This window comes from Danio aesculapii, chromosome 16 (genome assembly GCF_903798145.1).
Source record: "Danio aesculapii chromosome 16, fDanAes4.1, whole genome shotgun sequence".
Classification (NCBI taxonomy): Eukaryota; Metazoa; Chordata; class Actinopteri; order Cypriniformes; family Danionidae; genus Danio; species Danio aesculapii.
This window is the reverse complement of record NC_079450.1, coordinates 28,171,589-28,197,225: the sequence shown is the minus strand read 5'-3', so window position 1 is coordinate 28,197,225 and position 25,637 is coordinate 28,171,589. Positions and strand designations below refer to the sequence as shown.

Sequence of the window (25,637 nt, the reverse complement as noted above, 5' to 3'; positions counted from 1 at the left end):
ACAGCTGGAGAGCCACTTATTTTTGGTCAAAGAGCCACATGTGGCTCCCGAGCCATAGGTTCCCTACCCCTGTTCTAACCGGAAAAACACGGTTTTCTGTCTCCCTATCTGGCTTGGAGCATAGTAGGGAGGTTTGGTGCCTTCTGTTTATTATTTTCATTTTCTCCTGTGTTGTTAGTTGGGAGGTAAGTTTTCTGTATTTTATATTCTTATTTATTTTCCAGGGAAGTTTTCTCTAATTTAGTTAGTTTGGTTTATTGTCATTTATTTTGGCTTAACCCCTCCCGATGTTATTTTGCTCCTTATTTTCTGTAAATAAATAATATTTTCTAGTTAATTCTCAGTGGTTTGTGTTTAGGTTTATATCTTGGGGAGAGAGAGCGCAGGAGCACCAGGGATTATGTTTTTAATCCCTGTTATTTTGTTATATTTTTGGTCAAACTTCTTTTTGATTGAAAGATTTTTCATTTAATTCGTAACAAAGTTCAACAGAAGAAAGAAAATCACAAAGGAACTTGAAGTTAAGTAAATAATACGTTTTATTTTTGGGTAAACTATCCCTATAAGTTACCAAGGACATCTCTGGGTTGGTTCCCACAAGGGTAACTTTTTGTACCTCTAGTTTAGAGTTTAGAATTGATTTTGGCTCAAATTGTATACTAAGAACCTACCATGAAAATTTAAAGGGACATTTAAAGTTATAGTTTTTTTACCCAAGATTCCCATAGGACTTCATCATCTTCACCCTCAACAAACACATCATCAGATTCCTCTTCATCTGTACCTCTCTGTCTCTTCATCCTGGTGTTTGCTTTGTCTTCCTCCACTTTCCTCCTCCTCTCTGTCACCTTCTTCAGCTCCTCCATGTCATCTCTCTCTTTGTTTGCCACCATCATCTCCTGAATCTTTTCCAGCAGACCTCTGACCTGCTGACTTTCTCCTTTAGCTTTATTATTAAAAACATGATACCGGTTTCCACATCTGTCAACAAGCCACCGTAGAGCTTCTCCTTCACATTCAATGTGCTGCTCAATGGTTCTATCTCCAAGCAGATCCCCAAAAGTGAACAAAACTAGACTGTGATCCCAAATCGAGGATCCAAAAAGGTTCAAATGGTCCTCCATCGCCTTCCGCTCCTGCTCTTTAAAAGAACAGTCAGCACGAGTTACCAAAATGAAAGCAGGCGGCCCTGAAGTGGATAGAGATGCACTGTGGGTGATTTGCTCTTTGTTCAGTTCAGGGGTTTGCTGTATGGGCAGATGTTTCCACCAGCCAGGCGTGTCTATGATGCTGACCTTCTGCCCTCCAACTTCTCCATGTCTCTGAACACACCGAGAAGTTCTTCCTGATCCAAAAGCTTGTTTGCCCAGGATAGTGTTCCCTGCTGAACTCTTCCCAGCTTCTCCATAACCCAGGAGCACAAGACTAAATTCAGAGACATTATTTCCAGTATCTAAAAAACAAGACAAAAACTAATTAATGTTAATTGATCTCCAATAACTTCCATAATTTTTTCCCCATTTCTGTTTAATGGAGCGAAGATTTTTTTTAACACATTTCTAAACATAATAGTTTTAATGACTCATTTCTAATAACTGACTTATTTTATCTTTGCCATAAAGACAGTACATAATAGTTGACTAGATATTTTTCAAGACGCTTCTATACAGCTTAAAGTGACATTTAAAGGCTTAACTAGGTTAATTAGGTTAACTAGGCAGGTTAGTGTAATTAGGCAAGTTATTGAATAATGATGGTTTGTTCTGTAGACTATCAATAAAATATATAGCTTAAAGGGGCTAATAATATTGAACTTAAATTTGTTTTTTTTAAACTGCTTTTATTCTAGCCGAAATAAAACAAATAAGACTTTCTCCCGAAGAAAAAGTATTATCAGACATACTGTGAACATTTCCTTGCTCTGTTAAACATCATTTGTGAATTATTTATTAGGAAAAAAAATTCAAAGGGAGGCTAATAATTCTGACTTCAACTGTATATCCTGTCCCTTTGTGCCTCCTGACGGCCTGGTTACAAATTGCTGTTACACCTAAAAACATGTTCTTAATCCTTTAGTACCGTGGTGGCACCACACGAAGTGGTAATGGTCATTTTGAAGTGTCACCCACTGTAGGAGTGGTCAAATGTATATGTAAATTAATTTGGAATATTAATTAATATACAGATAAGTGTTAAATATTATTCATTTTTGCATTTTGTGGGTATTTGTACAGTATTAACTTTGTGGTTGATACACAGCAGGCACACAATGTCATAAGATGTTAATATTAGGTTAGATTTAGGTTGTGATGTCGGGTGACCAAAATTCAATCTCTAGCCAGCGTCTAAGGACAATGTTGTTTTGATGTCCAATAACGACGTCAAAAAACATTGATATTTGGTTGACTTTAGGTTGTGTTGGAAAGTGACCAAAATCCAACGTCGAGCCAACATCTTAAACTATCGTCATATTGTCAAACACTGACATTTATTCATCAGGTTTGGCAACCAAAATCCAATATCTTATAGGCATCATAATGGTAACGTCAAATTGTAATATCATTGGACATTTATATTGGATTGTTTTTTTATTGCGTTGTAAAGGGCCCAAAATCCAACGTTGGACACTGAAATCGGTCTGACATTGAGTTCTGACGTCAACCCGATTTTTATTTCCACCCAACAACGAGTGCAAAGTCAATCTGACATCACGTTGACATCCTGTTTGCAACATTTAACATGCCAATTTCATCTTTTCCCAAAAATTTTCAGTCAATACAAATGTAAAACAATCCTAGCAATGAAATAAAAAAGATTGATGTTATTGAAAATCCTGAAACCATCATTTATTCAAAAAGAAACAAAAAGCGCTCAGAGGTAGCTCAAATATTTTGTGGGTGCTCTTTGGGTAAGGGATTCATCAAAACAAACAACAAAAATCAGTCCAAGGCACTCGAAAAATGTGCAAAATTTAAAAAGCCTTTATTTATATGTCTGAATGCAGCCATGTAAAGTTTTTAAGTTTTCCATATTTTTCGACTGCCTCGGATCATAATTTATTCATTAATTCATTCATTTTATTTTCGGCCTAGTCCATTTATTAATCTGGGGTTGCTACAGCGAAATGAACCACTGACTTATCCAGCATATGTTTTACACAGCGGATGCCCTTCCAGCTGCAACACATCACTGGGACACATCCAGCCTGATCTCACGAGAAAACGAAAGTATTTTACGTTGTGTCAGTTTAGTGGCACGAAATTGTACGATTTTAAAAAGGAGGCATAGCACCAAACGCCACCCCTAAACCCAACCATCATTGGGGGATGAGCAAATCGTACTAAATTGTATGAATTAGAACGTACAAATCATACAAATTAGCCACTAAATTAAAAAGTTACGAATTGCCGTAAGATTGTGTTGAAACATCCATACACACTTATTCACACATACACTATTTTAGCAATTTTAGCTCACCCAATTCACCTATACCCACATGTCTTTGGACTTATGGGGGAAACTGGAGCACCCTGAGGAAACCCACGCCAACACAGGGAGAATATGCAAACCCAGCTGAAACTCGATCCAGCAACCTTCTTGCTGTGAGGCGACAGCGATACGCACTACGCCACCACATCGCCCACCATAAGACTTATAAAAATGTTATTTTAATATCTATTTACATTACTCAAAATTCATGATGAAATATCACATTTCCAAAACTCAAGACTCAAGCTCCAAATTAAATAATGCAGCAGAATTTGAATGACACAAATTCTCCAAGTAGATACTCCAACTCTAAAACTTCTCATTAAAATTAAACATTGTATTTTAGCTGAGACCATAATAAAGCCACAAAAGAATAAACTCAATTTGAAGTTTGAACTTTGTAACCCTCCTCCAACACACAATATTGTATGCAATAAAATACTTTCAGTCAGAGTAGCTCTTATCATCCTCTGCTTTATCCCTTTGTCTTTTTTTACTGATGTGCTCTTGTTCTGTTTCACTTGTAATTTGATGTCTTTGTAATATAAGTACAGTTGCGCACAATGAGGTGTGTGCTAAATGAACCAATATACAGTATGTAGAGTTTTAATAATTGTGTTTATGCAATAAAAACTAAAAATAGCTTTATTTGTTTGAATGTTAAAAATCTTTAGGTCATCTGTTGCTTCTAATTAAAAATGTTATGAAGTACAGTGTAATGCTGAATAATCATATGTGATAATGAATCATTTGCGAAATATATACATATAAAAAATGTATATATATATATATATATATATATATATTTTTTTTTTTTTTTTTTTTTTTTACAGGTTCATGAACACCCCTACAATAAAAGTGTTTCTGAAGTTTCTTCTGTTTACCATGCCTGCTTTATTATTATTATTATTATTATTTTTATTTTTTATTTATTTTTTTTTTTTTCAATCAAAATGTACTATTGCGATTTTTATTTTTTCATTTTTTTATTTTTAGTTATTTTTATTTATTTATTTATTTTAAATAACTGTTTTCTGTGTAATTATTGTAGGTCCAATGGTGCAAGGACCTTCTTGGAATTGCTTTATTTTATTATTTAAAATGTAATGTATTCCTGTGATTCAAAGCTCTTTTTTACCATCATTTACAGTACAGAACTCATTCTATCTAATATGCTGATTTGCTGCTTTAATATGATTAATTACTATTGGTGCTCAATCATTCATAATGGCATTTTAAAGGGATTGTCCACTACAATATCATATTTTAAACTTTAGTTGATGTGTAATGTATCTGTGTGAACAAAAAACATTTCAGAATGTAATACACTCAAAGTTCAATGCAAAGGGAGACATTGGCTTTTACAGAGTTAGCTTAGACTGCTTAGACCGCTGAGACTGCAGCTCTGCACAAGACGTTTGGCCAGTGGAGAAATTAAAATGCTCGTGCCCAACTGAGACTGGTTTCTCACAAGGTTTTTTTCTTCACTTTCGCCAATTAGTGACGTTTTTTTCCTTCTCCGCTGTCGCCACTAGCTTGCATGGTTCGGGATCTATAGAGCTGCGCATCGTTGGATTTGCTCTTTAATGTTTGGACTCTCAGTGGTGATTTTTAAACCACACTGAACTGAGCTAAACTGAACTGAACTTAAACACTACAAACTGAACTACACTGTTCCTATTTACTATGACCTTTTATGTGAAGCTGCTTTGACACAATCTACATTGTATAAGCGCTATACAAATAAAGGTGAATTGAATTGAATTGAATTGAATTATCAAAGCCTACAGCGAACAAGTTTGGGGACTACAAAAAAAAAACCACATTCGGGCTAGTGAGTTTACAAATGCTTCAGGTTACGTGCATTCACCCCGCGCAGCAGAGAGGCATGGCCAGAGGCGCTGTAATGTTATAGTAGAGAAAGCTAAAATGCCGTCCAAATGCTGCTATTTCCACAGAGCTTTTTCTGTTTCTGTATTTGGGCTTCGAAAGGACATGACACAAAGAGAGAAGTGCTTACAATTTAATTTTAATTTTTCCAGAGAATTATTAAAAAAATATATAGCTAGCATTTGACAAGGGAGAACTTCCAGAATCTCCCCCAGTTCAGTGCTGGATGTGGCTAAAAACTCCTCAAAGAAGGAGCAGCTCCAATCATAATAGAAGCTGTGGATTTTGAGTCACAAAAGTATTTTTATTTGTTAAAATTGATTAATTACATGCATAGTTTCTAGCGTTAAAGATATGTTGTAGCAAGGATGTAAACAAGGATGTGAACAATGGGAAATGCTGTTTGTCACTGTGAACAATTTAGCTACAAATTTAAATTTATTCGTCAAATCGCTGTAAACACCCACAATCTTCACCAGCGTTGCAGTGTCTCTCTATGCAGTGTCTTTCCTGCGTTATACATCTTCAATAACACTTCAATAACTCGTAAAAGATATGTGAACGTTTCATATTACTTCCACATGCTTATTCCGAATACTTATGAAAGACACTTCGTCACCTTGGAATTATAAGGTTCTATCTGCGTTCTGAAGGATTTTGAGATATTGAGCTTCAAAGTTTTTGCATTCCATACAGCAAACAGTATATGTGTAACATTTGTTGTTTAAATAAAAAGTCTTAAAATGTAAACTTATAAAAAACATCCCATAATGTAAATAAGATGTCATTTAATAAGAATATGTTAATAACTTAATTTTGACAAAAATGTCAGCTAGAACCTTAGAATTCAAAGGTGACAACTTGTCAGATTTTATTTTAAAGAGCAGGCATGAGGTTCAGCTGTGTCCTTTTCTGTCTGATTCAGGCTCACACTGATACAGCTACACTGACTGACAGTATTTACACAGCAGAGGCACAGCAAGTGCTAATAGAGCCGTGACTGGACATGACACTTACTGGTGATATGGAGCCGATCTGTGAATCAAAGCACATTATGTTAGATGACCAATCAGAGCCTCATAAGGACTGGCTTTTGGAGGAACTAGGAAATATGACAGTCGTTTCCATGTTAGCTGAGTAGCTGTATGTAATTAAAATAAGGTATATGAAAAAATAATGTGATTTTCTACAAATGAAGCATGAGTACACATTGCTTTGCACTCCATATACAAAACCAAGCATTAAAATACAATCTGGACCAACTTTTTAAACAGTATTACAGATATTACATTGAAATAATTCTTCACAATACTGATGTTTTATTGCATGTTTTGATTATCTTGATGAAGCAAAGAGATTTCTTTCAAAGGCATTTATAGATTATTATGTGTTATCAAGTTTTCCTCTGAAATACCACATTACAACGGCTTTAAAATAGGTTTCAAGCATCATATAGCAACAATCATCTTATCTTACCCTTCATAGTACTCTTCATCCTCCTCATCTGATTCTTCACTCGTGCCTTTGCTCTCTTCTCTGCCACTTTCCATTTCTGCTTCACTTGCCTTACAGCCTTCTGGTCAATTTCATAACAACACCCCTTATTTTGTGCCACCGTCCTTTCTATCTTGTCCAGCAGGTTTGTGACCTGACCGCCATCATTCCAGTTCTCATTGTTGATGACATGATACCTGTTCCCGCATTTCTCAATCAGCCACTGCAGAGCCTCCCCTTCACCCTCAATAAACTCTTCAACAGTCACGTCCCCTAGACAGTCTCCGTGTGTGAAGAGCACTACAGTATTAGTCCACACTCGCTCACCAAAAAGCTCCATGTGTTCGTCCACTGACATCTTCTCTTCTGCTGTAAATGACATGTCCAATCGCAGAGTCAGCAGAAATGCATGTGGTCCTGGTGGACAGAGGGCTGTGCTGAATAAAAGTTCTCCTTTATCCAGTTCAGCAGTATCAGTCACTGAGAGACACTTCCACCAGCCTGGAGTGTCCACTATTGTCAAATGGGTCCCGTTCACTTCACCTTGTCTTCTTACACATGCAGAGGTTCTCTTCGATGTGAATGCCTCCATGCTTAAAATGCTGTTTACCGCTGAACTTTTCCCAGCTCTTCGGAAGCCTAATATTATCATTCGCATCTTTGAAATGTGCACTTTTGTGTAAGCTGACAAAAAAAGTAAGATAGCACACATGAACAACAACTACTAAACATTTTAGTTTAAACTGGTACTGGCAAATTAGTTTTTAGTTTTTTTTTTTTGTGCCACTCTTATGGTATTTTGATTATTAGATTACATCAGGGCTGCCCAAACTAAAACAGATTTTAGTTCTAACTTGCCTCAACACACCTGCACGGATGTTTCTAGAAAGCCTAGTAAGACCTTGATTAGCTAACCCAGGTTAGTCTGCTTGGGTTTGGAACTGAACTTTACAGGACATCGGCGCTCCATGACCGAGTTTGGGCACTCCAGCCCTCCATAAAGTGGATTCTGCAACTGTTAGTGAATGTAAAAGTTCTGAAAAGTTTAAAGATCAAATCCCGTGGAAAATAATGTTATTTTCACAAAAAGGACTGGATTTTGAACTGGTGAAAAAACAGTTTCACTTTCACTTCTCACCAACCATTTTATTAGGTACAGTACACCTGTCCAACAGCTTGTTAATGCAAATTTCTAATCAGCCAATCACATGGCAGCAACTCAATGCATTTAGGCATGTAGACATGGTCAAAAAAAACTACTGCAGTTCAAACCGAGCATCAGAATGGGGAAGAAAAGTGATTTAAGTGGCTTTGAACATGGCATGATTGTTGGTGCCAGACCGGCTCATCTGAGTATTTTAGAAACTGCTGATCTACTGGGATTTTACGCACAACCATCTCTAGGGTATACAGAGAATGGTCTGAAAAAGAGAAAATATCCAGTGTGTGGCAGTTATTTGGGTACAAATGCCTTGTCAGGAGAATGACCAGACTGGTTCCAGCTGATAGAAAGACAACAGTAATTCAAATAATAACATGTTACAACTGAGGTATGCAGAAGAGAACGCACAACATATCCAACCTTGAGGCGGATGGGCTACAGCAGCAGAAAACCACACAAGGTGCCAGTCCTGTCACTAAGAAAAGGAATCTGAGGCTACAATTCACACAGGCTCACCAAAATTGGACAATAGAAGAATGGAAAAATGTTGCCTGGTCTGATAAGTTTCAATTTCTGCTGCGACATTCGGATGGTAGGGTCAGAATTTGGCATCACCAACATGAAAGCATGGATCCATCCTGCCTTGTATCAGCAGTATACCCATCATCTGATGGCTACTTCCAGCAGGATAACGTGCCATGTCATATAGTGCGAATCATCTCAGACTGGTTTTTTGAACATGACAATGAGTTCACTGTACTCAAATGGCCTCCACAGTCACAAATCAATCCAATAGAGCACGTTTAGGATGTGGTGGAACAGGAGATTTGCATCATGGATGTGCAGCCGACAAATCTGCAGCAACTGCATGATGCTATCATGTCAATATGAACCAAAATCAATGAGGAATATTTCCAGTGCCTTGTTGTATCTACGCCACAAAGAATTAAGGCAGTTCTGAAAGCGAAAGGGGGTAACACGGTTGTCAAACCCGGTACTAGTAAGGTCAAATTAATAAAGTGGCCGGTAAGTGTAGATCCAATACCTGTCTATCCTGGTTTATCAGCATCATGTCAAGAAGAAAAAAATATATATTTTAGAACAACTGATACACTTTTAGAAAAACTCTATAATTGTGTATACTCCACAATTTTAATTAACACAATAAGTTGAAATGTAGGCTGAAAGATCTACTGTTATATGTGCATACAGTACATACAAACATTCTCTTACAGGTTATTATGAAATAACAGTGAAATGACTGAGCATACACAAAATCTTAGATACATTTAAATTATTGTAATATACAACTATTACACAGATATAAGATCACATAATGTACCACAAACTTAGCAAGAATGACTATTGGAAACATCCAGCTCATGTTTTGCTTGTGATGGAAGTTGGGGGTTCTTCCAATTTTTCATCACCAGATTTTTACTTGAACTGATAGTAGATCCTGAGCATATGGTATAACATGGTAATGGGGATTTTGTTTCCAAAACACGTTATAAGGAGTGCAATTCATTTAAAATTGAATCATTAGGGATTGAGAGATCTTTAAATGTCTGTTATGAGAAAATGCAATAGTTTTTAGGCCTTGAATGAATGTAAAGACACTGTATTGTATTGTAGGCGACCTTTAAAACAAAATGAGGAGCCTTTAAAAAAACACAAATACGATTCAATAAAACGTGGCTCAATATGTAGTACAAAGGCAAAAATATTTTCAAAACCCATGCTATCTGAAAAACACAGATCAAAAAAGTCTTATATATATGCAGAACTTCAAAACCTATAATTCACTGGGAACAGAATTAGAAACAGAATGGCGAGTGCTAATGTTAGAGGGTAAGTGAGGTTGAAAAAATGTCTTTAGTCATTTCTTCGGTCAACCAAAGCAAGTCATTCTATCAGCAGGGGAGTGTAAAGGTAAAAGTCCTTGAAAGTGATTCGTGCATTGTAACCACTCTATAAAAAACTATTGGCAATCTCAAGGGAACCAGTGGTGAATTAGTCTTAAGGGTTTTGGAATCACAGCTGCAGAAATGTTTTATATTCCCTTTGTGGAGAAATATGGAGAAAACACCACCACTAAAAATCTGAAAAAACTGCTGTGTTTGAAGTCTCTATCAAACTATGAAAACAGTTTGAAACGGAGGGAGGAAACTAAACATCTGCTGTTCTTTGAGTTAATTTGGAAGAAAAGGAACAGGGTGACCCTTCTGACAAATGCCTTCAGCCTTCCATGGCAATCTTTTTTATTTTTATTCTTTTACCATACTCCAACTAGAGCTGACAAAGTAATGTGTGGACCCCCTTTACAATAACTATGGTGACATTTCAGCTTACTTTGTCAGCTGTTCCTCTTAATGCAACTTTGTCCGAAAATCCAATCTAACTGTCAGTGGGTGGGGATACAAAATGTGAGAGTAAAATCTGTAGTGTTCTCACACAGAGTTTGACTTTTAAAAACAATTTAAACTTCTTAAGGTGCATGAATCACTTGAAATGCTTTTAAGATTATGTATTTTGGTGATTTTGGAGCTTGAAAGTACCATGTCTTATTCACTTTTGCTTTGGGGGAGGGGGACTGGTTAATTCATTCACATTTGAAACAACTTGATGTGGGTGTGTAAATATGGCAGGAATGTGCGTGTGTTTTTATTTCAGTAAAATCTTGAGCTGCATACAGTTGAAGCCAGAATTATTAGCCCCCCTGAATTATTAGCCCCCTGTTTATTTTTTCCCCAATTTCTGTTTAACGAAAAGATTTTTTCAACACATTTCTAAACATAATAGTTTTAATAACTCATTTCTAATAACTGATTTATTTTATCTTTACCATGATGACAGTCAATAATCTTTGACTAGACATTTTTCAAGACATTTCTATACAGCTTAAAGTGACATTTAAAGGTTTAACTAGGTTAATTAGGTTAACTAGGCAGGTTAAGGTAATTAGGCAAGTTATTGTATAAAGATGGTTTGTTTTGTAGACTATCAAAAAATATATATAGCTTAAAGGGGCTAATAATATTGACCTTAAAAGGGTTAAAAAAAAGTAATAAAAATAATTAATTTAATAATTGAATTTAATAATTTTGCCTTCAACTGTAAAATTAAGTTAATCTACAAACTGTTTTTTATGTTTTTGATTAATAATTGAGAACTCTTGTAGAATTTCTCAATAAATCTACAGTAGGATTCAAATAAATTTCTTTAAATTTGTTATAAATTTTCCTCCACATGCTATTTTAATGGTTTCTAATTTTGCTTTGAAGGTTTGCAACAACTTTTTTACATCTAGCCTCAGGTACAACTTCAGTATTTAAGAGTCTATGTAGACATATTTCACTTTGTTCTAATAGAATTCAATGCCTCAATTTATCAACATTGAAATTTTGCAGACCTTTAACATTCACAAAAGCTACATTACATGTTATATTTAAGGTGGCTTTTTAAAAAAAACTCTTAAAGGTGCAGTATGTAAGTCTGACACACAATGGTTGATGCAAACAGCCAAATTGCTTATCACTGCAAATCTCGTCACGTAGTGTGTTGTTAGGACACGGGGTTAACCTGCTCACCTAATGTTGACATTTGTAATATTTATATTATCTGCTGATTAATAACCTCATGTGGAACTCTGAAGGTGTTTGCTACTGCTGTCGGAGTTTGCTACACTCTCAGAAAAAATGGTACAATGTTGTACCAAAGAAGGTACAAACCCTTGTCACTGGGGCAGTACAAAGACAAAGAATCAAATTTGTACCATTGCAGTTTTTACCTTTAAGGACATGATTTGTACTATGGGAAACCAAAATGTACCTTTAGTTTTTAAAACCTGCAGAACGTCATCAAAGGTACAAATCAGATCCATGAAGATTCCACTACAGTGACAAGACACTTTGTAGCTTAACAGTGTCAAGAATGCTTACCAAACATTTATTTAAAATGCCTTAAATGTTTAGTTTATAATACCTACAGTTTGATGTTTTACCAGTTGTTTTGTATTTTAGAGCTTAATAATTAACGTTTATAGGTTTCTCTAAATATGTACTTCTTGTTTTAAAATGGAAATTATTCATTAAATCACTTTGCCTTTCCAGTAATATTTATTTTCATAGGTATTGTAATAAAGAATGAGTTGTTTAACACTTTTGTACCATTTAAATGATTGTGTACCTTCATTTCAGTACTACCAGAAAAGGTACAGAACAGTATCATAAGATGTATTTTCTGTACCATATAAGGTACAATTTTTACAAAGGTACAAAACTGTTCCTTAATGAGCATTATTTGTACCACCGTGTACCTTTTTTCTGAGAGTGTACTGTCTACCAGAGATTGCATTTCAGTCACAGGTGCATGCTTTGAGAGCCTTTCTGACTGAGTGAATGAAACAAAAGTTTTTCACCAAGGCAACCCAGGGTGCTGAATTATAATTGGCTAAACTGAGAGTGGGCGTGTTAAAAGAACCAAAACAAAGATAGTCGTTCTAGCACATAACACATAACAAGCAGAATATTTGACTTTAGCATTGTTTTTCAGATAAACAAGAATGTTCACTTGGCATGTTTCTTAAATATCTGCAAACATTTTGTGGTATTTTAATGCTTTAGAAGAGTCAAAAGCTTACATACAGCACCTTTCACAGAAATCAATCAGACCTCAGGTTCTTACAGTACCTTGTTGTACAAGCAGAGTCTCCCACTGATCCTGTACCATCTTGCTCCTCTGGTTTGCTCTCAAGCTTCTCTTCGTCATTATTCCCTCCACTTTGCGCAACCACTTTCTGTCCATCTCAAAATGACAGCTGACATTTCCCATGACCATGGCATCTATTTTCTCTAATAGCCTTGTAAGCTGCATACCACTGGATCTCTCAGTATTAATAACATGATATCTATATCCGCATTTCTCCACCAGCCAAAGCAGAAGCGATTCCGCTTCACTTCCAATGCCCTTCGCTAGAGTTTGTTCCTGTATCTGGTCTCTATATGTGAACACGACCATAGTGCGACTCCAGACTCTCTCGCTCAGAAGCTCCAGGTGTTCCTGCGCTGACCTCCTGTGCTTTTCTTTGAATAAAGCATCAACCCGGATAACTAGGAGAATTGCATGGGGCCCAGGAGGACAATGAGCCACACTAAGCACAATTTCTTGTTTTTGAAACTCAGGGGTTTCTTTTACAAAGTAGTTCTTCCACCAGCCCGGCGTATCAACTACAGTGACCTGCCTTCCGGCAAAATCTCCATGCATCTTCACACACTGAGCAGTTCTTCTCAGATGAGGCTCCACATGACCTGTTATTAGGTTTGCCAAAGAGGTTTTCCCTGCTGCTCTGTTTCCCAATAACACGATTCTCAAATCAAAGAGGAACTGGACTCCTGCCAATAAGAGACAATGCATGCCTAATATCAAAACCACCGTTTCTTGTACCCTGTTGTGTATAGATCAAGAGATTGATTGTACTTGGGTTTCAACTTTACTTTAATAGAAAATCCCATTGGAGATGCTAGAAAAATGCTAGAGAATGTAAATGTGAATCTTACCACCAGATTGGCTTGCTTCGCATGTAGCCATAGCTGCACTCGGATATTCATAAACCTCCCTAAAATATTTAGAAATAATGTCACTTTTGGTTTGAATTAGTTACCCCGTCGTTTAAATGATACAAGAAGGTTAATAAAATGACTTCTGTCTTCAACTTTGTATTAATGTGTTTTTGTGGCACCAAGATCAAGCTAATGGATGATGCTTTTAAAATGACAAGATTACCACCCCATACATTTACAGCACTCTTCAACAAGCTTTTAGAAGCCATTAGCTATCTCTGAAAGAATGAATAAGTGAGGAGAAAGAGGTTTTACCTTTGTTCTCATCCTGGCGGAGAAGCTGGCAGTGAAATGAAGAATATTATTCTTGTGTGTACAACAAATATGAACAGGACTGGTTAGACTGGCTAAACGAATGACGAGAGACTTTTATAGAATCTTATCAGAAGAGGCTCTGTTTCCATTACACTGACAGATTTAGATGTAGACATCCATTAAAAGCACACTGTGCATATTCATAGCAGTCAGGCTTTTGTAATGAATTTGTGACCATAATGGTCATAATAGCTGTATTTGTATGATTGGAGAGGCTCATATGTTATTCATTTCTTCTTCTTACTCTTAGTATATATTTACACACATCCACAGACAAACATATGCAACTCACGCATGCACACACATATTTACTTTTGAAGTGGATGAGAAACATTTTTCAAAATAGTCCTAAGACAAGAATTGGTGTTGTTCTTTTCAGGAAACTTTAATGAAAGTGTTTATAGTTGTCTATCTTTAGCAAATACATTTTATCTACATAATTATTTTTTCTTTAAACACACACACACACACGCACGCACGCACGCACGCACGCACGCACGCACGCACACGCACACACACACAGTGGTACAGAAAGTATTCAGAGCCCCTTAATTTTTTTTGTTATATTGCAGTCATTTGCTAAAATCATTTACAGTAAGTTTATGTTTTCCTCATTAATGTAGGCACAGCACCACATATTGACAGAAAAAAAACAGAATTGTTGAAATTTTTGCATATTTATTAAAAAAGAAAAACTGAAATATCACATGGTCCTAAGTACTCAGACTCTTTGCTCAGTATTTAGCAAAATCACCCTTTTGATCTAATACAGCCATGAGTCTTTTTGGGAAAGATGCAACAAGTTTTTCACACCTGTATATATATATATATATATATATATATATATATATATATATATATATATATATATATATATATATATATATATATATGTGTGTATATATATATATATATGTGTGTATATATATATATATATATATATATATATATATATATATATATATATATATATATATATATATAAATATATATACATGGACAGCCATTTTAGGTCTCTCCAGAGATACTTAACTGAGTATATATACATATATATGTATGTATGTATTTATGTATGTATGTATGTATATCTGTGACTGTTCTTAAATGAGTATACTCAGTTAAGTATCTCTGGAGAGACCTAAAATGGCTGTCCATCATGTAGTATATATGATGTATTGTACTTTTTTATTATTATTTAAATTATAATATATATAAAATAAATGTATAGATACTATTTAAATGGTTTATGTTAACATATAAATCCAAACATAATCTATTGATCTATTTTCTGATGTGTTTTCCCCTGACAGGAAAATGTACAATAAATGCTCAAGGGACTTATATTTCAAAAGCTCTGCACTGGCCGATGCTCAAACAAGTGTCTTTAGATGAAAAAGGAGTTTTGCTCTCTCCCTTGACGTATATCAGAAAAGATGAATAGATATGTTAGACAGAAAAGAGAATAGGAGAAATGGGCAGAGAGGTTGTGTGAGGCATGACTCATGGACGGTGTCAGCGAGTGCTTGTCTTGTTTTGATGTACTGAGATCGGTCAGGGACAGATATGGCCATATCAGATTTCACAGAACTACAGCGGGAATGCAGAAATTGCTTATAACCTTGAAAAGACAGACCTCGGAAGAGAAAAAGAGAATTATGCTGGAAAGCATCTGCATGGTGAGTGACAGCTTATTGGATAAAATGGCCTCAAAGGGTTATTTCACTCAAATAAATAATGAAAAAAAAAATCAACAACAAAAGGATGAAAAAAACTGTTCTCACTTGTCCATAATTTATCAGTAGACAGTAATCATTAGGTTTTTTTTCAGTATTAAAGTCACATAACATTATTTGATTAAAAATGTTCAAATAAGATCATCCAAATTCATACAAACAAGTTGCTTATCTAATAATAAATGTACAAATTGGCACAAATAACTCAACGTTTTTTAATTTCGTTCATCTTCATGTACATCAAGCGACTCTAAGGTCCCGTTTACGCTAATATATTTTAGTTACAAAGCGGCATTTTAGAATGAAAACGATCTACGTCCACACTGGCGTTTCATCTAGCATTTCTAAAAAGATCTCAAAGAACTGGTTTTAACCAGTACATTGTTTTGTTTTTTTAAAGACCACACTATTTTTTGCTGTTGTGTGCATAGTTTGAGGCAGCTTCTGTGGTGTTATTTTAATGACAAGATGCTAAGAGTGTGCTATTTTAATGTCAGAGCACATTGTAGAGGAATTTACTGAAGAAAATATCCTGCAGTTTCATCAGTCGAAGTCAGCTTCAACACTCACAGAGAGTTTGCAGACCGACCAGTGTACAGATAAAATTTAACAGCAATAATACTCTAACAGAAGGTCACTAAAAATGTCATGCCTTTAAGTAACAATATTCTTGTTGGTCAAAACATAGAAAAGATTAGACAATCTCAACATGGAGGCAAAATTCAAAGCATATCCCTCAGTGACCAAGGTCAGATGTAATCGGTCATCCCGTAGGCTATTGAGGTCAGATTCTCCTTCATTCTACTAGTCTCCCTCCAAGGAAGTATACACAAATAATGCTTATCTACTGTAATTCAAGGCTGTCTAGTTTAACCAAGAATCTACTGTAGTCAGTACACACATACACTGAGGGCAATACAGCGACTATTTATGCTGATTTATATAGCGCTTTTACAATGTAGATTGTGTCAAAGCAGCTTAGCATAGAAGTTCTAGTAACTTCTAGTAAATAGAAGTCCAGTCCCGTTTTGAATTAAAGTTCAGTTTAGTTCAGTTCAGCGTTGTTTAATTTTCACTGCTAAAAGTCCAAACACTGAAGAGCAAATCCATCGATGTGTAGCTCCACAAGTCACAAACCAAGCAAGCCAGTGGCGCCAGTGGTGAGGAACATTTGTAAAAAAATAAATATTTGAAGATCATCTGCATAGCAGTGAGAGCTGTTCTCGTGTCTTCTAATAATGTCTCCCAGGGGTAGCATATATATTGTATACAGCAAAGGGCCTAAAACTGATCCTCGAGGTACCCCATACTTTACTGGCCTGACTTGTGAAAGCTGTCCGTTTATATTTACAATCTGGTAACGGTCAGTTAACTATGACTTAAATGATTGTAGAGCCTGTCCCTGGACACCTGTAGAATTTAATCGATCTATAAGAATATCGTGGACGATGGTGTCGAATGCAGCACTAAGATCAAGTAAAACTAGTAACGAGATGCAGTGTTTGTCAGCAGCTAAGAGTAAATCATTGGTTATTTTCACTAACATGGTTTCTGTGGCCTGAAACCTGACTGAAACACTTCAAAAATATTGTTCATCTGTAGAAACCCTGCAGGCACAGGATGTTAACATGACATCATATTGACGTTGTACCCCAACGTCGTGGAGATGTTGGACTTTGGTTGGAAATGAAAATCGGGTTGACATCAATGTCCATTGTCCAACCTAAAATCAACCCAAAATAAACTAAATATCAATATCTAATCAAGTTATAGATTTTGGTCACTTTTCAACACAACCTAAAATCAACCAAATATCAACATAATTTGACAATGCAATTGGACGTCAAAATAACGTTGTCCTTGGATGCTGGCTAGACATTGAATTTAACCTAATATGCTTAGACACGTCAAACACACACGGGTGCTCCTGCAAATGTTCCACAGCCTTTTCCTCCATTTCTTGGGTCCAAATAGACTGAGAAGAACTATTAACTTCTCCCCAAATCTCCCACTGGCCTGCAGATACCCCTAGTAGTGGATGCTGCTCTCTCAATGGCTGTAGGTAATCATCGATGTTAATTTCAGTCAGAACACATTTCACACAGCATGATTTGAGATCCAGATATTTACCATGCCAAATATCTGATGAGTGTCCGCGACTCATCACAGATTCTCTCCTGTGATAGTTCATACTGTGTGATTGTTATTTCCGTGAACAAGCACCGATTTGCCTGTGATTTCAAAAATTTGTCTGCGATTTCTAAAAACTTGCCAGTGAGTCAAAATCGGGGCTGAAGCCATACAGTCTGAACTCGGCATATGTTGCTGGGATGCAATACAATACAATTGTCAAAAATGGCCTCTTTACCAGACCTGTTAACAGTTAGAAAAGAAAGAATCTGCCATACAGAAAGAGCAATGACACACATTCCATTCCAAACTTTATTAATAGTCATATCAGGGAAAGTATATGCAAATACAGTGTATATTTAATCCAGTAAAATGCAACCAGAATCCTTCTGACTTGAAGTGATTCACTTTCAAATAGAATACCATGGCTGTGCTCTCACTCAGACATTACATTACAAAAAAGAAAGACTTAAAAAGATCTGTTTTGTATAGCATTTCACCCAACAACAGAAATATAAATCTGCAACTTTGACATGAGTCTTCATGTTTTGCTTCCATATACAGCTGTCACATGTGAGTTGTGACACATCACTGTCCATCAACTGACTACTACTCACAAATGTCTTCAGCTCACAACATTGGGTATGGGAAATCTTTGAAGATACTCCCATAAGCACAGAGTGTTGACAACAGTTTATAGCGATGCAAAAGTTATATATCAGAGCCTTCCGAACAACAACATCGGAAAGCATATGATGACTTAATTTAAATATTTTTTGAGTAAACTATCCAAACGTTTCATACCAATTGATCAACACTATAGTTTTCTACTTTGGACAGCGTGGTTTTTTCAATATATGAGCTTTGAATTCATCACATTTTCTATCAAATTACAGATGATTCATATGCTCTCACAGGCCCCCTTCAGCCTATAAATCTAATTAGCGCCGCTGCAGCCTCCGCCGCACAGGACCCACGTTCAGTCTGAAACGCAAGATCTGAGCCTTTGTTTTTCACTCACCACAAGCCATTAAAGTTGCATTTAGCTCATACATCATTATCACTGTTATCTGCATCTCTCGGTGGAGGATTACTGCTAGTAAAACATGAAAAGTGAAGGTTAAGAACACAATAACAGAGATTAGAATCGTTTCTTATCTCCGAGGAACTTGCCGGCTTAAACAGAGCGAACGGGCTGTTTATATGGCCGTGTATCAGGTAATTGGAAAGTTCTGCTCGGCTGGAACCCTCACCGCCTCCAGTGATGTTGGTCACACTTCTTTCTCTGTCGTTCTGGAAGGAAATAAAGCCGACGTGGGTGCGCAGCCTGAGCCCTGATAAGGAGAATGTTAGGATGGCACTTGGATTATGCTCCTGCAATCCCTCTATCTAGACTTATTTGATGACAAACTGCCTAGGAACCCTTTCCAAAGCCTGGCTTCATTTCCGCTCATGTTCTTAGGATTGCAATGTGCCCGAGGCTAATCTGCGCCAGGATCTCTCCCTGCTCCAAGATTGTTTTCCTGCATGGATGAATGGGGATTCTTCAAAGAGATGGGGCAGATTATTTTCGGAGGTAGACTGTTTGACATGCACTTTAAATTCAGCTGAATTTGATCTGTATCCACTTACTTAGTCACTTTGGTTTGAAGAGGTTTTTGCACACTGAGAGCTCCCAAAATCACTTATTCAACCTCTTAGAGAGATCTCTTTTACTGCCGTTGCCTTGAATTGAACTTATCTAAAGGAGAGCTGATCTAACCGTACAAGACTGTCAATGCTTCCTTTGATGTAGGGTGTTTTGGTAATCCATACAGAATAATGGGACTAGAAATGATGACGTTAAAATGGAAATGGTGAAGCATTGAACACCCTGTTCGGATGACGCAAGTGTTGCAAATATGGTACCTGAAAAAGCCATTCTTTGCGTGGTTTGATTCAAAGAATTTTGATTTAAAGAATATGTGTTAATACTGCAAAATATTCTCAACGTTACAGTCACTGCTCTTGCCATCCAAAATAATGGGAACATGCCAATTGAGGGGAGGGATTTGTGAAAAGTGTGGTTCTTGATTATTGTGGTTCAGCATTTGCCTCAGCATTTCAAAAGGAAAAGATTAACATTTTAGGTCAGAAATAATCCACTTCTTACCTACAAGACTGTTATGATTGACCTTTTATTTCATTGGGAGTATTAGGCTTAACATTACTTATTATTATATAGTCAGAGGAGTATAGAAAAGTTTATGAAAGTGTTACTCCACAGTACAATAGCAAAAATATACAAATATACATTTTTTGTTGCAATAGTCAGTGTCGTGCAGAAATGGACAGCAGACAATGCAACTACTACATAATACAAAAAAAACTACATGACTTACAAATAAAGTTGCATTTTTTTTAGTTGTGCTTCGGTTATTTCAGTTATTTTGCCTTAAATGTACAAACAATGTACTCGTTTTTTAAAATTTACATTGAAAATTATTTTCTTGGACCCATTGTGCCTTTTAATACAGCAAGGTTTATATTATACATGTTACTGCAGATTAGACTGGCATTTCTGACAGCCACGAACCAGGAGAAAAATCTCAAATCTCTTTGCACAGAGTTGCACATTGTTTTCGGGAGACATACTGTTCAACCAATTTTTTATTAAAGATCTATTTCTTTCTTTCTTTCTTTCTTTCTTTCTTTCTATCTATCTATCTATCTATCTATCTATCTATCTATCTATCTATCTATCTATCTATCTATCTATCTATCTATCTATCTATCTATCTATCTATCTATCTATCTATCTATCTATCTATCTATCTATCTATCTATCTATCTATCTATCTATCTATCTATCTATCTATCTATCTATCTATCTATCTATCTATCTATCTATCTATCTATCTATACGATTATTTTGCTATCTATCTATCTATCTATCTATCTATCTATCTATCTATCTATCTATCTATCTATCTATCTATCTATCTATCTATCTATCTATCTATCTATCTATCTATCTATCTATCTATCTATACGATTATTTTGCTATCTATCTATCTATCTATCTATCTATCTATCTATCTATCTATCTATCTATCTATCTATCTATCTATCTATCTATCTATCTATCTATCTATCTATATATATAAATATATATATATAAATATATATATAAATATATATATATATATATATATATATATAAATATATATATATATATATATAAATATATATATATATATATATATATATATATATATATATATATATATATATATATATATATATATATATATATATATATATATAATTTAATTAAATATATTTGTTTAAAAATTATTATTGTTATATTTTACATTTCAGTTATACTTTTTTAATGAATTTGATATCTACTAGGAAACATCAAAATTATGTTTTGATTTTAAATGTAACAGGTCAAGACCTCTTAGAGGTTGAAACATCTCATGACATTAACATGTGTAAAACTACTTTAGGGCTACATGGGGTAAATAAATGTAGAAAAATAAAAGGATAAATGATAGGTAATATCACAGTGAGCAAATCAAAACAATATTTTAATTTTGAGATTAACTAAACCTTTAATGCATTATTTACTAATAATCAATCAATAAAAATAATGAGGAAATTAAGTCAAAACAAAGTTAACTTGAGTTATTTTGAATGGTATGAAATGGGAAAAACAGGCTGGCAAACGCCTTTTATGGACCATCAGTTCATGACAAAGCTGCGGAGCCACTCCCACCTATTGCATATATGTGGGTGTGGCTCTGAAGCTCTGCCTACTCTGGAGTCAAAATAGTCACAATAAATAAAAAATATCATGTTGTCTGAACTGGGATTAAGCTAGAAAAAGAATCTGTTCTCTTGACAATTATAGGCTTTTTGGAAAATTAAAACTTGAGGCAACGAATAAATAGGAACATAATCGCTTGATTATCTGTTTGTAACAAAACAAAGAATCTTTGTCAACAGATTCTGCTTAACAAGAGCACTTTCATTTGACTAATTAGATTTTCTCTTTCTCTCTCCAATTCCATTCTCATGCCTTCCAGGAACAAAGATGAATCTATTCCTGCTTTTTGACAGAGCGCTTATGTAGTTAAAACTAATGGCAACATTCTCTCTCTAAGAATAAAACATTTAAGATCCATAAAGTAATGCCTTATCAACTCAAGCTTCATTAGCAAAAACATTAATTACCTATACAGTATATAATTGAGTTTTTTAGAGTAGCTTTATAAAGAACTTCTGTGCTTTAATGCAGTTCTGCTTTAAATAAATGAACTGCATTTTCTTTTAGTTCCAGAAAAAAACTGTAATTAGCATTTTAAGCAGTCAGTAAACCTTATAAGGTTCACCATATAAGAGTTTCTGACACCAAACCAAAAATATCTCCTATTCCAGCCGAGCTCTCATTAGTCACTGGAGTTGTTATTAATGTGCTTCAGCTTTTCTACTCAATCCTCCGTATAACCTGCGGCTGTTACAGCGATGCTGACGAGTAACAAGGAAAGCCACATATGCCACTTTCCACAAATATCAGACAGAATCAGCTCTGATTTTCAGAACAAATGGTGCTTAAAGGAATAGTTCACCTAAAAATGAAAATTATGTGGAATAAAAGTGAGCACAATTTTATACATAATAGAAAGTGATACAGGTTTAAATTCATGTGCGAGTGAGTATAGGAACATTTGAATTTTGTTAAATCAAGTTAAACTTAATGTAAATGACCAAGTTGGACCAATGACCAATAAAAAAATGCTTTGACATCTAAGAAATTTACAGTTTTTCTCAGTTGCTTTGGTGCATTTCTCACAACACTATTTACATTTGCACAACAGTTAATGCATTTCTCAAAACAATTAGTACAAACTGCAAAACCTAGTTGATAACCTGCAAAGCATGTCACTTGCTCAAAATGGATAGCTCATTCCTCAAAAGCAAATGTTCATGTCAATGAAAGTGTCAGTGTCATCAAGATGAAAAGTCCTGACACCATTGTTTATGAACAAGACAGTCAGATGGCTTTGTCATGTTTTAATTATGACAGTTTACTCGGTACATTTTGAAAAAAAAAAGTCATATTTTGATGACACTTGCTGAAAATACTCAAGACAGCACTATATACTATCTGCACAGCCATTTGAAAACTAGAGTAAAGTTAGACATCACTGCGTTTAGTGAGGTATCTGAGTACAAGACACTGAATATGCATGTTTCATATTTTTACTGCATATACTCTTTGCAATTCTAATTTATTCAAGTAAAAGAATAAATACACCCTTATTTACAACAAACACAAACTTCCTTTGGGTGGAGCTGTGCACAACTGTAAACAATATTGCAGTACATATTGGAACTGAACCTACAACATACATATGTCTGTAAATCATTCATGAAATTTTCAGACATTTTCAGGAAAAAAGATTTACATTTTTTTTATAAAATTAGCTTGACAGATTTTGACAACTAGTTCAGCATTTTTGTATGTAATGGCTCATGTAATTATTAACTATTAGTTTTAAATGGAATGACTATTCAGCATTCATCAGTTTAGTTAATTTTGACTGACTGACATGACATAAGCACATGATAATGTTATAAAACAGCAGAGAGTTGTATGAAAGCAGTTGATGCATGTTCAAAAGCATTTGCAATGTGTTGGAAGGAATGAGAAACTGCTACTATGATGTGCACAAATGACTAATTGTTTTGAGAAATGCATTAAATGTTATGCAAATGTAAATAGTGTTGTGAGAAATGCACCAAAGTTACTGAGAAAAACAGTAATACATTTGTTAGTAAAGTTTTTTTTTTTAATTCAGTTGTTATTTATTTTGTTTTTAGTTTTAGTTATTTACTATAACATTTAAGTCAAATGAAAATGACATGTTACAGGCTGTTTTTTAATTTTATTTTAGTGACATTTTACTTTAATTGACATTTTACTACTAAAACATATCAAGTTAAACAAAATAAAAATGACCAAGTTTGACCAATGACCAGTATAGTTACAGTATATATATATATATATATATATATATATATATATATATATATATATATATATATATATATATATATTGAGTAATGAAATATTTTCAGTTTAGTTGTTCTATTAATTATAGTATTGTTGAGCCTAAATTCATGTTCATAGTGTAACCCACTGGTCCTACTGCACCCAACCCAGTCTGGCAAAGGTAGATAGGATACACAGCCGACCAGAAGTGCGATATGCACATCAAAATAGTGCATCCTTTACACTCACCCCCATAAACCTCACTCCATACCCGGACAAGCCCCCATGTGTAAACCACTGGTCCTACTACACCCAACCCAGTCTGAGCTGGGATCGAACTGGCGATTCTTTGCATGGGAGTTGGTTGCTCTAACAAGGATGTTAAGGACCTTAGCCTCTAGCTTCTGTCGCTAGAGCAACTTTAGAGGTCAGAGGAGTGAGGTTTACCAGCATAACACTTTCCTACCTGGCCTCCGTTACACTCACACCCCTAAACCTCACTCCCATCCCGGACGAGCCCCCATGTATAACCCATCAGTCCTACTACACCCAACCCAGTCTGAGCTGGATCAAACCGGCGATTCTTTGCATGGGAGTTGGTTGCTCTAACAAGGAGGCTAAAAACCATGGCCTCTAATGTCTGCTGCTGTAGCACCTTTAGAGGTCAGAGAAGTGAGGTTTACCTGCATGGCACTTCACTAGCTGGCCTCTGTTTCAATGACTAATGATGAATAATTATTGATGTTGTTATTATGATTATTTATTTAAATGTTTTCTGTAAATAAATTAAAATTCTATAGTGATTTTTTCCACACACAATGAATTGGACTAACTAGATAAGGTTCAAAATTCTTATTATACACAGCTGAAAAGACCTCTAAAAACATAAAACCACTGTAATGCTAGCAGTTTGCCTAAACCTACAGTACTTTATAGCTAATCTTCATGTTAGGAAAACTTCCATTAGATCATACATTTCCAAACATATCCAAGAGAAAAAAAAGAACATCCTTGATTTTATGCCTTCACAGCTTTTATAAAAGTCATAGTCCACCAAAGTGTATATCATGCCAGTGGAAGAAGCCATATTACAGTACATTAATGTTCAGATCACATACCCAGAATAAGCCGCACATACTGTAGATTACACCTGAGCTCAAATGAACGATTGTAATAGTAGTCTTGCCCTTGACACTTTTATTCTACAGCCCTTTTTCATAACACAATTTAACATGTTCTCAGTGTTCACGCTGCGTTCCCCGGTGGAAAGAGTGTTGCCTTCTTAAGTGCCTTTCCATTATTCTAAAAGCCCAAGTGTAAAATCGACCCTTCGATGGATGAGGGACGAATCAACAAAACAGGAGAACTCAGGGGAACATTTTACCCATAAGACCATCACAGTTCTTTAAAAAAAAAATCTGATTGACAGGAAAGTTGCTGGAAAGTGAGAATTAATTTGTTCGGTGATGACAAGTGATTATACAAGCGTAAACGCCTCGGTGTTGTCAACAAAACGTGAGGAGCTTTATGACATGTATGCTTTATATTGCCGAAACCTGACTTTTATGTACATATAAATGGAGTTTTTACACCGTTCAGATTTGGTTATGCTTGGCGAACAAGAACCAATCGGATTTGCTTGTTTTCTCATGGGACACATTTGAGCTTCTGAAATAACCAGTGAGGTTAGTTCCATTCAAAAACTTAAGTGAGATAACACACTGATCAAAATTTGATTCTTTATAATCATACTATTTGCTTG

General features: G+C 35.3%; 1 protein-coding gene across 1 annotated transcript; it reads right to left on the bottom strand.

Moving 5' to 3' along the window:
• Positions 1-622: 622 nt before the first annotated feature.
• On the bottom strand, positions 623-13,450 carry LOC130243082 (GTPase IMAP family member 8). The gene is made up of 3 exons (XM_056475132.1): positions 12,727-13,450; positions 6,856-7,557; positions 623-1,453 (listed from the first exon to the last, which is right to left on the bottom strand). The coding sequence occupies exons 1-3, from the start codon at positions 13,448-13,450 to the stop codon at positions 699-701; spliced, it is 2,181 nt and encodes a 726-aa protein (XP_056331107.1). The 3' UTR covers positions 623-698.
• Between the last annotated feature and the right edge of the window lie 12,187 nt (positions 13,451-25,637).